Raw genomic sequence first — 16,124 nt, forward strand, 5'->3', positions numbered from 1 at the left:
CTCAAACCTTTACTTCTAATATTACACCTCTGAAGAAGGACTGGAAATCAGCAAAACTAATCATTTTCCAGCAGAGCTAAACCTTAATTCCAGCCACCTTCTGGGTGTCAGAGTCAGAAAAGATGTCTATCTCTTCAAGTTTAGCTGCTCAGACTCTAGGCTTTTTGTGATTGTGTACCTAGAACAAAGGCTAAGATAGAACATTTAGCCCATTTTTCTCTTACCTAGTGAATGGTTCAGGAAAGAATTAAGGACTTCCAAACAATAACCAAGAAGATGTGCATACAGATCAGAAAGCTACCTAGAGATAAATGCTAAGTTTAAAGATGCATTAAACTCCTGGCCTATTCTGGAGCTTGTGAAATTGGATCAAGGCTTTAAAAAACCAAACCAAAAGCCCATACCTACTTGGCACCTGTGCCTTCCCTTCAAGAATACACACCAAGCAGTAACAGCCTTATACTCACAAACAAAGCAAAAGAAAAATCAAGAACTGAACAGGTGATATTTTGTTGCTGAACACATTGATTATCAGCCCAAGTGAAGTACTGCCTTTTAAAAGGGGAGGGGGCGTGAATTCTGACCCCTAAAATCTGCTTGCTGACCCAGTGTGGCTCTTTGCAAAGCCTCCAGAAGTGTCACAAGCTCCAGTAACCAGCAGAAGCTGCATACAAGAAAGCCACATAAATGGTTAGGATTGTCCCTTTCAAAAAAGTTATGGTGTAATTTGAGTGTCTCATCTATACAAACTGGTAGAGGTAGAGAGGCTTGACTGCAAGAGGTTGGAAGAGGGGTGTGCGTTTTTGTTATTGTTTTACATTTTATAGCTGTATTTTAAAGCTTTTTTGCTTTTGCCTAAAAATACACAACAAGCATTAGCACCAGAATAACAGTGCTCCCTCAGTTATGTTCCAAAAGCTACAAACTGCGTAACTGGTGCTTGGAAAGTGGTTTTCTATTTTTAGAAAGCTTCTTGTTGCCCAAAGCCATTTACACAGGCCAGCTTCAAACAAATACACTCAAAACTAGACAGAAGATTTCTAATTCAACTAGAATAATCTCACCATCTTCACTTATTTGTGTTACAAGAAAGTCACAACCATTAGAGTCTGGTATTTTGCTAGGTTGAAATAGCTATAAATCATCTCTACATACACTTCTGAAATGGTGCTTTATTCATTCATACTGGTTTCAGATCTCCTGCAATTATGCTTAGCTAAAAGTTGAAAAAGCAACATTTTAAGAATTTAAAGCATCTTTTAATAGATGTAACAGACAGATCTACCCATAATACATTCCTTAATATCTCAGAATGCATTTTTAAATTCAGAAGTTCCTCCTTTCCACCAGATAGACAGAAGTGATGGTATCTTCACATACAGTCACTTTAAAAGATTTTTATACCAAACGTTAAACAACTTAAAGTTTTCAGTTTCATAAACAATATTCTTTGTTTATGAATAACTGACCCAGAGACTGGGTCAATGTGCCCTTAAGCACACCAGAAAAAGCACTGTAATTTATTTTCCAAGTTGTACAGAAAAATCAGCATATTTGCCCCATAAACCACAAGTCACACATAGCCAAAAGGATTGACGTGCTCAGTCAAATATGAGGGACCAGTATGCACAGAAGAAAACCTAAACAGGAAACTCTTGAATGGAGCTAAGCATAAGTAAAAGCAGAATATATGAAAGCAGTAGAATAAGAGTGAGACATCTAGATGATGTGCTTTTTCCCTTTCCCATTTTAGATCTGAGAATTTCTATTTTAAAACCCCAGTTTTAAGTTGCTTCCTTCAACATGTGACTCATCCATATTCATTCTAGCTCTCAACTTACAGAAATGAGAACTCCAGGAACAGTATTTTACTGCTATAAAGAATCAAATAATGCATTTGAAAACAGATACCTTCAGCTCTTCAGTCCACAATGAGTAAAACAGCAGATCAAATGTTGCAATTACTTGTAATATTTCACTCATGATAAGAATATAAGCCAGATCTCCCAAACTGGTACTTTATCTGCTCTATTAATTGATATAACAGAGTGAAAAATGTGTATTTCAGCTCTTGACGTTCATGTACCCTTAAGAACTTTGCTTTTCCTCTACTGAGGTGGTTTAAGGAAAGTCTTAAATCCTTCCAACAATCTTGTTTTATTCAAGCATCTCCTCCCACATGTTCTGTAAAAAAAGTCCTGAAGTAGCAAAAGATGTCACTTCCAGTAATAGGAAAAATAGTTACTTAAATCCTACCCTCTCCTACATGTCAAGAATTCCTGCTTCCAACCAAACTGTTGCTGACTCACTAAGCTGCATACGTTTTAAGAAGCTGTCTTACCTAAAATTATCCTCTGTGCTTGCATCCATTCTATACACATTTTATGGATTTTACTTTGGGCTAGCACTGGTCTAATTCACAGGACTAAACATGCAGCCCAGAACATCATGTGCAGTCCTGAAGCACACCTGGAAAGGATGGATGCTATTCCCAACATGCCAACATTCAAATGACAAACCTCTAGGCTGCTTCTCACCTTCCACTGGTGAGAAGTCTTTGCAACCAGAAGTGTGTCAAATGTCCTATTACTTCCACTATTACTTCTATCCCACCATATTACACTGAACTTTTATTTCAAAATCTTTTGGATTGAACTCACCAGATTAGAAAAACAGGGAAGAGTGCAGTAAGAAATAATATTAATCAACAGCTCTAACTGTGACTGGATGTTTAATGCATTTGAAGTTTTTGTCCTTACACTAATTTAAGGCAGAGAGGTCAAGAAGAAGAGACAGAGTAGCTGTATTTCAAGTGCAATTTTAAGCTGACTTTCAGTTAAAACTACTTGATTCCAAAAAGCATGTTTCAGAAGAGAAACAAAACCTACAGCAGTACCATAGCTGAAAAAACCAGCCCTAATTTACAAATTCTTAACTGAATTTATAAGTGAGGCTTTTATTACTTGGCCTGAAATGGATTTATTCAAAGCAATTCACTTTATTTACACCTTATATTATTTTTTTCTTCATATATTGTTGCTTGTGACTATTAACATATCACTTTGTGGCACCTTCTGATTTAAGGCAACAAACTATATTTAGCATTTTTCCCCTACTTTTAGCCAAAGGACATTTTTTCAAAAATACAAACGAGAGGAAGGATAAGAAGATAAACGTTTTCCATATAATCCAGAGAGATTTCTATATGAAACACATGAACACTTTAACAAAGTCAATATTCTGTAAGTGGTTCCTTCAGCACACTGCATGTTATGACTCCAAACTTCTAAAACATAAAAGTGAAGTAGATTGTCACATCTCTTGGTAGGTCTACGCTATCCAGTAGCCTATGCTCCAAAGTAGTGCTATTTTGTTATACAAAAAAACTTGAGTGCAAACAGCAACAATAAACATCTCTATTTAGTGACAGAAAACCAGCTTTAAAGTCATAGCTATTGTAGGGGTTGGAATGAAAAAGGATTAGTATCTCTAATTCTATTTTGAACAAACATGGGAAGAAAAGGCAGCACATGAATTTGAGCATCAAAAAACTTGTATAGAATTTTACTGCTGCTTACCTTTTTAATATGTTGGTACATATAGAAATTTTACCCAGAAAAACATTTCAGCCTTCCTCCAAGCCCCACTGTAACCAGAAGTTAAATCTTGGTTTTATCAAATACTATAGCAAGTTATGCTACTGTGGTACAGGAATAATTGCACCTGCTGCCTGTTCCACATCCCTGTTGTGCATTAAATGTCCCACAAGGATCCAAGCAGAAGTAACCACCCACCACCATGGTTCAGTCAGCAGTCTAACATCTTATAGACATATGAGGATGAATTTATGCCAGTTCACCCAACTACCAATCTGCCAGCAACTGCTGGAACAACTTAAACATAACAGTGCTGAAAAATATCTATCTCCTGTTCTTAACTACAGTGCTTTACTGAAGCTTTGTTTCCCTTAACAGTAGTAGAAGCTTCTGTGAACCCAAACTACATATTTAGAAGCTGGCAAAGAGTTAATCTGAGATACACCACAAATGACAATGTAGCAGAAGCTAACCAGTACAGAGAATTTGACCAAAATATAAAGTAAGTGATCTCCTTTTTTTCAACAGAGTTGTTTGATTAATTTGGCTAAGATCTGAGCCATTTCTCAGAGGACTAAAATAAATAAAAGGGGGGGTGGGGGGGCAGAGAGGAATTCTGTTCATGTTTCATCAGTGTCCACTGTATGACTGTTCTTGGGCTGGAGATAATTGTCTGTGTCTGCCAGACAGACAAAAATGCCTTTACTGCATACAACAGCATGAAACTAAAGAAGTCAAGAAGAAAGTCACTGTAGAGAAGCAACAAACAAAACTCAGCAATAAATGCAGACAGTGGACTCTTGCACCCTAGGTGACACCCAGTTCAGAGTCAGGAATTTTTTTTTTCCCCCCAGATCAGAGCAGCCCTCTGTCCTTTATGAAAGGGTAACCCACATGTGTTGGTAAAAAGCATGCACCTCCATCTCCCTCTGCTGTTCAGTCCTCAGAAAACAACCAACTTCAATATTGTTGGCACAAGGCAAATCAGAAACAGTCTAGAGTAGTTTCCAACCCTGTTCATGACTTAAGAGAATAAATACAGGCTTATAAGACAAAATTATACACTGAAAATACTAAATTAGAGGTAACATTTGAGTTTGGGGTTTTCTACCACTGTCCCCCCCCCACCAGCTTTTCACTGTTTGTGTTACTTTAAAAGAGCAAAATAATTCAAGGACAACACACAACTCTTAAGAGATTAAGTACATTATTTTCTATATCTAGCCTAATCTAATTCTATTTTGGGGAGTCTTTTAATTCTGAAATGTGGACTGAATGAAGTAAACTGCTGCAAAGTCTCAAATCAGTTAATTGTTACACCTCACCTCCCACCTCAGAGCAGTCTATCTGCTCTCCCCACACTATTATGAGCCAATTAAAAAAAGCAGTATGTGAGGATATGCAATTTCTCAATTCTTAGCAGTCCTCAGATCACAGATTCTTAAAATTTATGCTAACTCTGGGCTTTGGTTATCATGAGGACACAGAATTTACATGTTTATTAAAAAAACCTCAACAACTAATTACTCTTATAGCAGATTTCAACTGCATGACAACACAGATGCTTTCTTGCTTCCAACCGAATTTCATTCTCCCAACAGAATGCTTCAAAAGAAGTGCGCTCCTCATGTTCAAGGAAGTGAATACAATAATCAATGTACAATCTATATGAAGATAGTTGTAACAAAACCTGATTAGAAATAGATTTTAGACAGAGAATGCTAATACAGTAGCATATATTCCTCAAAAAACATTGAGAGTACATACAGATCCTCCTTGTAGCTAGTGGCAGGATCAATTTCTTTAATTTGAAATTGATTGTGATACAGACAGAGTTCCAGTCAACAAGAAATGTGAATTTCTACCCATACCCATACCATTCAGTCATTTGTTTATTTTAGGATGCAGATGTGATTAATTTCTATTTTCTCTTCCTATTCATTTGAGAATCAGAACTTTATGAGATCAGAAGCTCACAGTATTGTGTCTCCTAACCTTAGATGTCTACAGAGTGATCTACTGTTCTACATATACATTAAGACAGGGAAAGGAATACCTGAGGGGGCAGTTGTCATTAGATTAATACAGCTTCTTGTACTCCTCAGCCTAGCTAGAGCACATGTGTGCCAATTCCCATTTATTTCATAGCACAAATAACTAAGTGGAAAAAATTATTTTAGCAATGTACAAATACTTAAAGGCTGATGAACCAAAGCCAAATGCACACCTTCAGAGTAATTCACTGCTTGCATTATAGTATGGTATTTATAGGAAGACATTTGTCCTGTATTGTTTTCTTGACAAAATTAGTACATAGTACTCTTTGCTGCAACTTTAAGAGCTCACTAAAAGATATATATTATGTTTGCAATATTGGTAAAAACAATAAGCATGGCACCAAAACAAGAGAGAACAGCAATATGCTGCTCAGGAGAAGTCTAAACAAGCACAAGATGTATTTCCTCTTTTTCTGAACATTAGTCTTCTTCATCCACATAAACTGCATTTAGTACAGACATTTTTACAGAACCTTATCTGTAACTTCAATAGTTGTTATCAATTCATGTACCAGAAGACAGCCACCAGTTTCTTACAGATGCTGTTTTCTTTCATCAAGCAAAAAAACTACAAACTTCACCATTTTACTACTGTTATGTAATAATCATTACCTTTCATGCCATTAACAAGTTTCTAGTTCTACCTGAAACACCAAAGAAGAGTTTACCTCAACAACAGCTCATCAACATGCTTACCTGCATATTGCTTTTCTCATGTTTCAACTGGGCCTGGCTAGTTCAATACAGAAGACTAAGCAAACCTGGAGTTTGTCAGCCTGAATTATTTAGTAATAACACATATCTGATGTTAAGATTCTACAAAAGCTTACACTTACATACTAGGGAATTCATTAAGTCTATTTACAGCAAGAAGCAATTGTAAAGGAAAACTTCACAGTAGATTACCTGCTTCTGAGGAAATGAAAAGGCCTCCTTCCCAACGGTGTTAAGGGCAACATGATGCTGGCCCTCCAAAATAAGCTGCTTGCTGTCTTCCACAACATATGCCTACAGAACATAATACAAAGACATTTGCAGACCAGAAACTATCATAAGAGTCATAACACAGAATTACTGACTGCTCCCAAACTTAGGTGGAACATGATGTACTGATCAAAACTTAGAGGCTAGCATGACATATTTCTGCTAATTTCTATTGCTTCAAATGAGACTCTTCTTCAAAACATACTGGGTTGCTCTTACAGTTCTGTAAGATTAAGCATTAATAAGTCTCTTAGTTTAAGATTTCATAATTTTCTCTTTTAAAAGAGAGATTAGAAGAACTGGATGCATCCAGAGTAATGTAGGGACACTTATTACAGTAATAGATACTAAGACTATCTTTGCTGTTGGCATCATTATAGTTCGTTTGATTGTTTTCAGGAAAAAAGATTCACCCATAAATTCCGTATGTATATGCCTGAAAGTTCAGGATACCACATAAAATTATTTTCTAACTGTAATGTTTCATGTCCAAATTACCACAAAGGCCACAACCATACATACCTTCCACAGTACCACAATGTTCAAATCAACTTCACTGCATTTTTGTATCAATCTGACTGTTTCATCAAACGATTGTTTCACTGCCCTTTGAGATGCATGAGTATGAGATTGCACATGTGTTCTTTTAAATTCAGAGGATAAACTTTGGAAAAAAAAGTCTGCACAAGGACTGGCCGAACTTATTATCTACAAGAGAAAAAAAGGAAGAAAGTGTTCAGAAGGATGTGAGCTGACTCAAGTTGCTCTAACAGAGCTAGCTCATTGTAGCATTTCAGTTCCATTATCCCAGTGGCCTTCCCTTTGCAAAGCTACAGGATGCCAGACACCTTGGTTTCTGTGCCTGACCTGTTAGAGACCAGAATAGCTAAAGGGCTGCTAAAGGTAATATAGGGAACACAGTGCTATAACTTGCTAGTTTAGAACTACAAATACCGAACTTGGAAATAGGAGCTTTGATTATTACCACAAAGCAGTCTACTGTGATATATCAAATCTATTAAAGAGAGCTGCAGCATCCAACTAAGTCACACAGAAGTCATTTTTGCTTACTAATATTTTCCTCAGCTTAGCTAGAATTATTAACCTAAATTAGAAACATACATTTTGCTAGCAATAGCAGAGATAATAGATGTGCACAGCACATCCCCACAGATACATGGCACAAACAGAAACACTGTGCTGTCATGTGTACCAAGCTCTTCCAACACCAAAAGCCTGGCAAAGAAACTGGTTTCTAAGAGCAATGATACTGCGTCCTGTTGGAGGCAACAAGGTAAGCAAGGAACTTTAGCTTTGCAACCCCTTCCTTTCAAAATTGCTAGCTTTTCCAGAATATGCTGTTGCAAAGCTGCTAATTATTGCACCAGCAGAATGCTGATACCCAGGGAGAAAATCCACCTTTGGAGCCACTGCTCAGAAGGGAGGACTCCCTCCCCATCTTTCCACTGTAATAAAATGTTCTCAAGGAAAGCTAAAGCTCCTGTAGCTCAGATTCCAACTCTAAAAATGCACATCTACCTCAGATTTTTAGTCCTGACTTCAATTTATATGCCTATGAAATGAAATGGCAGTGAATAGGTTTTCTTTGGCTTTAAAAGCTGAATAAATTCAGGAAAAATGTATGCTCAGCATAAAATAAGCAATCTGTCATTCAAATGACTAAATCCACTATGCAGATTTTTGACCTAATGCAAGAGGCCTACTTTCCTCAGGTTTTGGGAAAGCATTTGTAGTACCAAGATCATTTACTGAGAGGATTATTCAATATCTGTGTGTTCAAAAAAGATTAGAAGAGCATGGTAGTCTAGAATCCTAAACTTCTAGAAAAATCAAACAGACTCCTTGAATTCACTGCAACCTCCTGTAGTAGTTTTGAAATTTGGGGACCAACATCCATTAGTTTTCCAGTTTTTCAAATAAGATATAATAAGAATTTTTAGCCTGTCTTAGTAAAAGTATAATTAAGAACAAGAATATAATATCTGCAGGCCTCTATTAGAAAACTAGAGGGACATATTTGAATAACTACTCCGAAGAGCTGAAAAGGAAGGAAAAGCATTAGCAAAAAGGCCAGCATTGCAATGTGATTCCAAAGTAGTTCAGCTGTGGAGCTGGGATCCTAATATTCCTGACTACAAGCCAGCCTAAGTTACCTTACCACCTCTTTGTCCTTTCACATGACAGGGACACCTTACACAAGATAAAATATGCAGTTGCACCCATCCACCTACCTGTTCATTTCCAAAGACAATATCTGCAAATGTGTAATTTTCTAAGGGATAAAAAGAGAAAGCACTGTTTTAGCATCATGGGAAGTCACAACTTCAGCATACAGTATCCAAAAGAGGATTTTTTTCAAAAAGTTACCACATTCAGGAAAAAACCTACCTTCTGAGTTTTTGCATCTCACTGCTTTAAAACACAACTTCGCTCTCTCTCTGCTAGCCAGTTTAGTATCTGAAAGAAAAAGGTGGCAAGATTTTTTATTCGCTCTCAGCATAATTGGAGTCCCTTAGACAAAAGTCTTGAACATTCACAAGCAGGAAACACACTGATGACACCCAACAAGCACAGCTAATCAGGCATAGCAATGGCACACAACACAACCATATTTCTTGTGAGGAAAGTTATCAGCCACCCCACACACGGATTTCTCTACATCACAGAAATAATTTACCTGTAAATTAAGTTGTTTTTTAAAATTCATAAAGTCTGAATAAGTTATCTGTGTATATTTATTTCTTGAAATATAACAAAAGAAGGGCTTTACTATTTTTGGAATGGACAAAGTTATTAGAAACTAATTATTCTAAAAGCCAAATTCAGTTCCTTGTAAGATTCTTTTAACTATTTTTATCAGCCAGAAGCTAGACTTGCCATCATTTTGGTGATAAAGATACACACCTTTGTCTCCAGAGATGTTAACAGATTTTTGAAGCTTCCAGTGCTTGCTATTGCTTGAAACTTGCACTATATGAAATTCCTTAACACCCGTCTCACTCTACAGAACAAACAAAAGTTATGTCAAAGAAAACCAATCACAGCTGTGATGTGCTACATTGCACAGTAAGTGTTCACTGCAAGGTGGCACTGTTAGAATCTTAATTTAACTCGTTATTCACACCACTCATAACACACAGTACTTAGAGACAAGGAGAGATGTAAGACCCATTGTAAAGTAAAGCAATAGTCCCAGATCACAGCAACTTCCAATTCCAGTAAACAAAGCCACACAAAGAGGAAATAAGGATCCCCCAGAAAAAGACTCACAAGCTAGTATTTTAGATTACGAACAACTTTAACAAAAACTAGGCTTTTTAACTCCAATGCAGAACACTGTCCACAAGGCTGCTTAGTTTCTAGGATTACTTAAGGAGCATTGCTATATCATAAATCCTAGAAACTCAAGATCTATTTTGGTTTTACATAAGTATACAATAAAATGTAGCTTTTGGAGTTGGCTTCCTTTCTTGTAAAGAGTGAGGTGGTGGTAGAAAAATAAGCCTCACACTGTTAACTTGGTAAGTCCTTTATAAAAACATTTCGCCCTCCTTAAAGGAGTGGACAATATTCGGTAAATGAAGAAAAAAAACAGAGCATACACACTTTTAAAAGAAAACAACAAATCAGCTCAGTGGTTCCATTACCAACTAAGTGTCTATGAATTCTATGAACAGACAATTCAGTTACCTTGCTTTGTGACTGAAAAAATGGGAGCAGCTTTGCCAAAAAAATGAGCAAATTTAAATTAGCATGTTTGAAAAACTGAGTATTTTAATCTGCTTTAGTAAGTTAACATATCTGTATTTGGATTATATTAGTAAAAATGTCTTTATAGTTTAGTGACAAATGTAAACAGAAAAATTTCCTTCAAATTGGAGCCTAAATTCTGACTTTGACATTACCACTAACTCTACCAGTGTTTCCACTGAAAGGGGACACAGTTCTGAATAAGACAACCTTGGAAGCTGAGACCAAGAACACTCATCAATTTGGAAGAAATCTTCCTAAAAACACTATGAACTATAGTCTTGCAATATGATTAGTATAGGAGACTTCCAGAGAGTTAGGATATAACTTCACATTAATACTCTTTCCAACAATAACTGAATGATCAAATATGCAAGGTTTTGGGTTTTTTTTGTTTGCAAAGTTACTGTAGAAAAACTTGAGTCTTGGTTCATATCTGCTGAGCTTCAGGACAGTACTATTATTATTAATACAAATAAGAACTTACAGTATTGATATTTTCTACATCCACAAAGAGCAACATGTTGTCCCCTCTGCCTTCTTCATCCCCAAGTGCATTACTTCTGCAGACAGTAGCCCGAATGTGCAGAGACCGACTGGTACAAATAACTGCAGTGTGCCTTAATACTCTGTGACTAGGAAAGGGAGGAGAGAAAAGAAAAAAAAAGACAACATTTTGAACAACCAGGACTGCCCAGAACATGACATCAAGAAATTTAGCTTTTATGTTTGTCAGTATTAAGGCCATTAGACAATTTGTTCATCCCAAGCACCAAAGATACACTTTTCACTGAAGATACCCTATCAAACCTACTCTATTTTTAACCATCTTGCTGCATGGGTAGGTGCTCTTTAAACACGCAGTCTAATTCAGGGTGAAACATTGGAGAAAAAGGTTCAGGTGTTACCAGCCACAAGACATTCAGTCCATCTTACTAGAGTTTATCTGAAGTAACTCTGGTACACACACCAAGTGTGCAGGGACAGTTAATTTTCTTCACAGTAGCCAGTAAGTGGCCATGTTTTGGATTTGTGCTAGAAATAGTGTAGACACAGGAATGTTTTTGTTGTTGCTGAGAAGGGCTTGCACAGGATCAAGGCCTTTTCTGCTCCTCACCCCACTCCACCAGCAAGCAGGCTGGGGCTGCATAAAAGGCTGGGAGGGGACACACTGGGATGGCTGACCCCCAGCTGACCAACAGGATATTCCATATCATATGGTGTTATGCTCAGCAACAAAAACAGGGAAAAGGAGAAAGCAGGGCCTGATGATCACTTGCCAAGTAATCATTAAACATGATGCAACCTCCCTTTTCTGAAAACCTGCCTGCCCACAGAAGTGGTGAATGAATTTCTTGGGGCTGTTTTAGCTTGTTGTGTCAAACTTGACTGTGGACTCTCTCAAGATGGTCCAAAAAGGAACTATACAATAGTGTGCAAATCAAACTTGGTATTTAACCTCTGGAAAGAGACTATCCTTCATCACAATACAATTACTAACCAAATTTTAACAACAAAATCTTTCATTCAATGCAGACAAGATTTTGTTTTATAAAATGGGAAACAAATTAGGTTATGATTTTTCACCCTATACCTCAGAACAATATGGTTCCAGAGGAACTAAATACAAATAAAGGTTGTTATAACAGAATTCCATTAACCTGCCTTCTATTAATTTATTTTATTAATTTAGTATTTACTACTCCAATAAAAGCAGCATAGGCTACTCAATTTCCTATGGAAATTAGATCATATAGTAGAAAAAATTTTGCTTAGAATAGCAAATAACAGGCCATTTTCATATCATCACAGTGACTGAGAGAAATTCAGTAATATTTACTTTTACCATTACAATCACAAAATCACAGAATCTAATAAGCATGACAGAGAAGGTAGATTAGAAGAACTTACCACATTTTTGAGTGCTTTTTAATACTTTCATAGTAGAACAAGAAGTTAATTTCATGAACACCTTCTTCATCTGGTCCCCGTAACCACATTGGCAGCTGCACTGAAGCCCCAGGAAGAAGAACAGCATCAGGAAGTGGAACCTGTATTACTTCAGGTGAACCTCCCGTGCCAACCCCAAAGTCTGCAGAAGAAGCTGAAGACAGCAGTGCTGTTCGCACAGAGGTAGGATCTGTCACAACAGTCTTGTAAGCACTACAGTTCTCTGAGGCTGAAGGACTTAGCGGTGTTAAAGCAGCAGTATTTCCACCAAAAGTAAAAAATTCTGGATGCTTGGACACGACCTTCAGTGCAGTAAGAGGACACTTGCTTACGTTCACAAATTCTACATACGCTTTTCTGATTTCTCCACAGAGAAGCCCAGTAGGAAAATTTATAAAGAACACCTGTATGGGAGAGAAAAAGAAAAAATAAAAACCTGAACACTGAGCCAAGTTGGGAATGACAAGAAAACAACACAAACTCTACTGCTGCCTAGTGCTTCCTGAGGGGAAGTGAAGAGGGAGGTTCTCTTAACCCTGAAATCTAGTGATCAGACATGTGGGAATGGCTCAAAGCTGCACCAGGGGATGTTTAGACTGGACCTTAAGATTCATTTCTGTATGGAGAAGGTGGCCAAAAGGGTGGAATAGCTTTCCAGAGAGGTGGTCAATGCCCCAAGCCTGACACTGTTCAAGAGGCATTTAGATAAAGCCATTAACATACTGTAACTTGGTCAGGCAGCTGGACTGGATGATCACTGTAGTCCCTTCTAGCTGATCCATCCCACTCTATAGGCCCCTATCATTAACCAGTCACCATTTTAATAACCCTAGAAAGAAAAAGCACTGTATTTTAATTAACCAGTTGGAGTAACTTTTCTGGATGGATGACAAGCAAACAGAAAAAAGCTTCTTTGACTGTTCCCTGTTTACTTTAAAATCTGGCTACCAAAGGTGCTGCTGACTAAAATTCTAAAGGGAATATAGCAATTTCAGAAGGATACTAATTTTGAGGCTTCAAGTTTCAATTAAAAAAAACCCACACAAGTTTGTCACTGACAGATCAGAAATTACCTGGAAAGATTAGGCATTACCAAAATCCAAGCCCCCATTGTTAGAATTGCATTTATAAACTGCACTTAGCTATTTTCTCAAAACTGCCAACAGGAAGTAGCTACATACCTCTAACAAAGGCATTTCTTCTGTAATAATGGGATCTAAACGTCGATCGGGTCCATATTTAATAGATGTTTTTTCCTCTTTTGTGTTATTAAGTCGAGGTCCTTGGATTTCTAAATCTTGTCTTCCTCGTACAGATAACCCATTGGAAACAAACTTCCCTGAAAAAGAGGTTTTCAAACTTTTGTTTAGTTGGGTTTTTTTAAGTAATTCCTGACTTTGTCTCTAAGAAATGATCCAAAGCTCCCAATCCAATCTCAAAAGTTATTTTTCGTCATGCAATGTGGTTTTCATTGATTAAGCAGCATCACCAACAAAGAACTATTCAAAGCTTACAGCCACATAACACATGGCTGGCTCAAGTTCCAACAGCCAGTTATCCATTGCTGTGGGCTTACTCTGCCCTTCCATAGTTTGACTACAACTGGAAGGGAAGCGGCAGACAGTGCATGAAGCTGATGGCATTTATTTCCTTTCCCAATTTCTGCCAGGCTGGAAAAGTCACTTAGAGGATTATTTCCTTTAAAGACAGCTACCACTCTCCAAATGGTTTTTATTCAAAAGGTTTCCAGCCTCTAAAAAAGTTTCTATTTCTTTCAGACACGTTTTGATTTCCGTTTCATCTAACAACTAAATTCACCACATGAGAGACAATTTCAGATGAATGATTCAACAAAACAGATCAAGTAGCATGCAATTAATTGTCAATTTATATAGTAATGTAAAGGAAATTCAAGATGCTAAAAAAAAAGCTAAAAAAAAAAGCTATCAGCCAAATTTAAATTTAGGAACCTAGAGAAAGGACTTCAGTGCAACATTTAGACAAAAAAGTTGAAAGTTAACGCAAAAAGATGCAGAAGAAAAATTAACAGCAAGAGAGTAAATGGAAGTTGTTATAGATTCAACGTGGCATAGATGGAATATTTACATTTTGATTTTTTTACATTCAAAAATTTCAAAAATTTAGCAAATTTAAAAGGAGAAGCAAAGTATGGATCTGGCATCCTTCCTTGTGGATTCCTACAAGAGCCAATTTGTTCTTTTTCCATTTCAGTTGTTTCTCTTATTTCTACATCCCTACCTGACGGAAGGCCTTGTATCATGATAGTTGAACATTAGACACTAGAATTTTGCTCTCATGTGCAGAAGCCATGTCTCCTCCTTCCAGAAAAACACAATTTAAAGTAAGAATACACTTACCTGTCTGTAATCCAATAGAAGGATCTATCCCATCTAATGACACAGCACCTTGAACACTGCCAAGATTATAAACGACTCCCAGAATATGTAGCTCCCCTGTTTGATGGGGAAAGAGCTTTAGTCTTGCCTGTGGAGATACGTTAAATTTTTGTTGTTGTTGCTACTAGAAAGAAGTATTACAGTTAAATGTCCAATTGCTAAACACACTCATGGCTACATTTACTTTATAGCTGTGTCAGCTATAATGGCAACAGTAAATATAGATCATTTACTAGATTGAAAATTTCATATACACAGAATTTACCAAACCACTTCAGAGCTGAGAAATGCTCATTACATTAGAAAAAACTCCTTAACGTTAACTTTCACTGTGATTAACAGAATCACAGAATGACTGAAGCCGGAATGGACTTCTGGAGGTCATCGTGCCCAACTTGCCTGCTCAAGCAGGGCCATCTAGAGCCAACTGCCAAGGACCACATCCAAAGGGCCCTGAACATCTCCAAAGATGGATACTTCACAATCTCTCTGGGCAGCCTGTGCCAAGTGCTCAAGCACCATCACATTTACAAAGTAAGTAAGTGTTATAAATGAAGTTATAAACATTTCCTCATGTTCAGGAGCAGCCTCTTGTGCCCACTGTCTCTGGTCCTGTCACATTTATATGAAATGATAAGATACATGAGGTACTGGAATTTCTGATTCAGTCATGTGTTCTGTCAGTTTAGTGTTAAGTTCAGATCATAACAAGTCTGAAATGCATACTAAAGTTCAATGCTGAAAAGACTTTTTAAAACAAAGTATAGTACTTACCACTTTTGTCTCCTCACTATTAATTAAAAATTCTGCTATTGCTTCAGTTCCTACCATATCTTCATCACATGTACCCTGAAAAGAAGAAACAGCTCTTTAGATACTATTACTTCTAGGCAGAGAAACTGCCATAAATAATATTTCCAATACCCTTCCCCTTCCTCAAGGGAAAAAAATCACATAAATTTCCAAACAGTTTGGAAAAGCAAGTGCTACATGCTCAGCTTCTCAGCATTTACGAATTAAAAAAGCAGCTTGAGAGCTCAGTAAACATTTATTTAAGAGAAATTTAAGATTTAGCACTATAAATTGGAACCATTCCCAGTCTGTTTCACGGATATTCGCAGAAGTATTTATCACATCATTAAAGTAGCAGTTCAGGTCAGAACAGAAGGGAAAGTGTATGGTAAGCCTTGAGACTTAAACTATGTAGAACCATGTTTATAACTCTGGTAAATACTTACAGAACCTTTAGAGATCACTGTGTTCCCAAAGTTTTGGCCAGGAAAACAAATTATTTAGGAATTTACTGTACTACTCAGTATTAGAATACATTAAAACCTTTAAAACCTGGA

General features: G+C 37.0%; 1 protein-coding gene across 4 annotated transcripts in view; it reads right to left on the bottom strand.

The window, feature by feature from the left end:
* Nucleotides 1-16,124, bottom strand: part of TRAPPC8 (trafficking protein particle complex subunit 8) — a 51,548-nt gene that overhangs the window by 6,263 nt on the left and 29,161 nt on the right. For all 4 annotated transcript variants that reach the window (XM_066562732.1, XM_066562715.1, XM_066562742.1 and 1 more), the window contains 10 exons: nucleotides 15,550-15,624; nucleotides 14,737-14,863; nucleotides 13,540-13,697; nucleotides 12,320-12,762; nucleotides 10,896-11,043; nucleotides 9,563-9,659; nucleotides 9,047-9,115; nucleotides 8,890-8,930; nucleotides 7,160-7,345; nucleotides 6,560-6,661 (listed from right to left, as the gene is read on the bottom strand). In XM_066562732.1, the coding sequence (XP_066418829.1) occupies nucleotides 6,560-6,661; nucleotides 7,160-7,345; nucleotides 8,890-8,930; nucleotides 9,047-9,115; nucleotides 9,563-9,659; nucleotides 10,896-11,043; nucleotides 12,320-12,762; nucleotides 13,540-13,697; nucleotides 14,737-14,863; nucleotides 15,550-15,624 (1,446 nt within the window). The remainder of the gene's footprint in view (nucleotides 1-6,559; nucleotides 6,662-7,159; nucleotides 7,346-8,889; nucleotides 8,931-9,046; nucleotides 9,116-9,562; nucleotides 9,660-10,895; nucleotides 11,044-12,319; nucleotides 12,763-13,539; nucleotides 13,698-14,736; nucleotides 14,864-15,549; nucleotides 15,625-16,124) is intronic.

The sequence above is a fragment of the Molothrus aeneus genome, chromosome 1 (genome assembly GCF_037042795.1).
Source record: "Molothrus aeneus isolate 106 chromosome 1, BPBGC_Maene_1.0, whole genome shotgun sequence".
Taxonomy (NCBI): Eukaryota; Metazoa; Chordata; class Aves; order Passeriformes; family Icteridae; genus Molothrus; species Molothrus aeneus.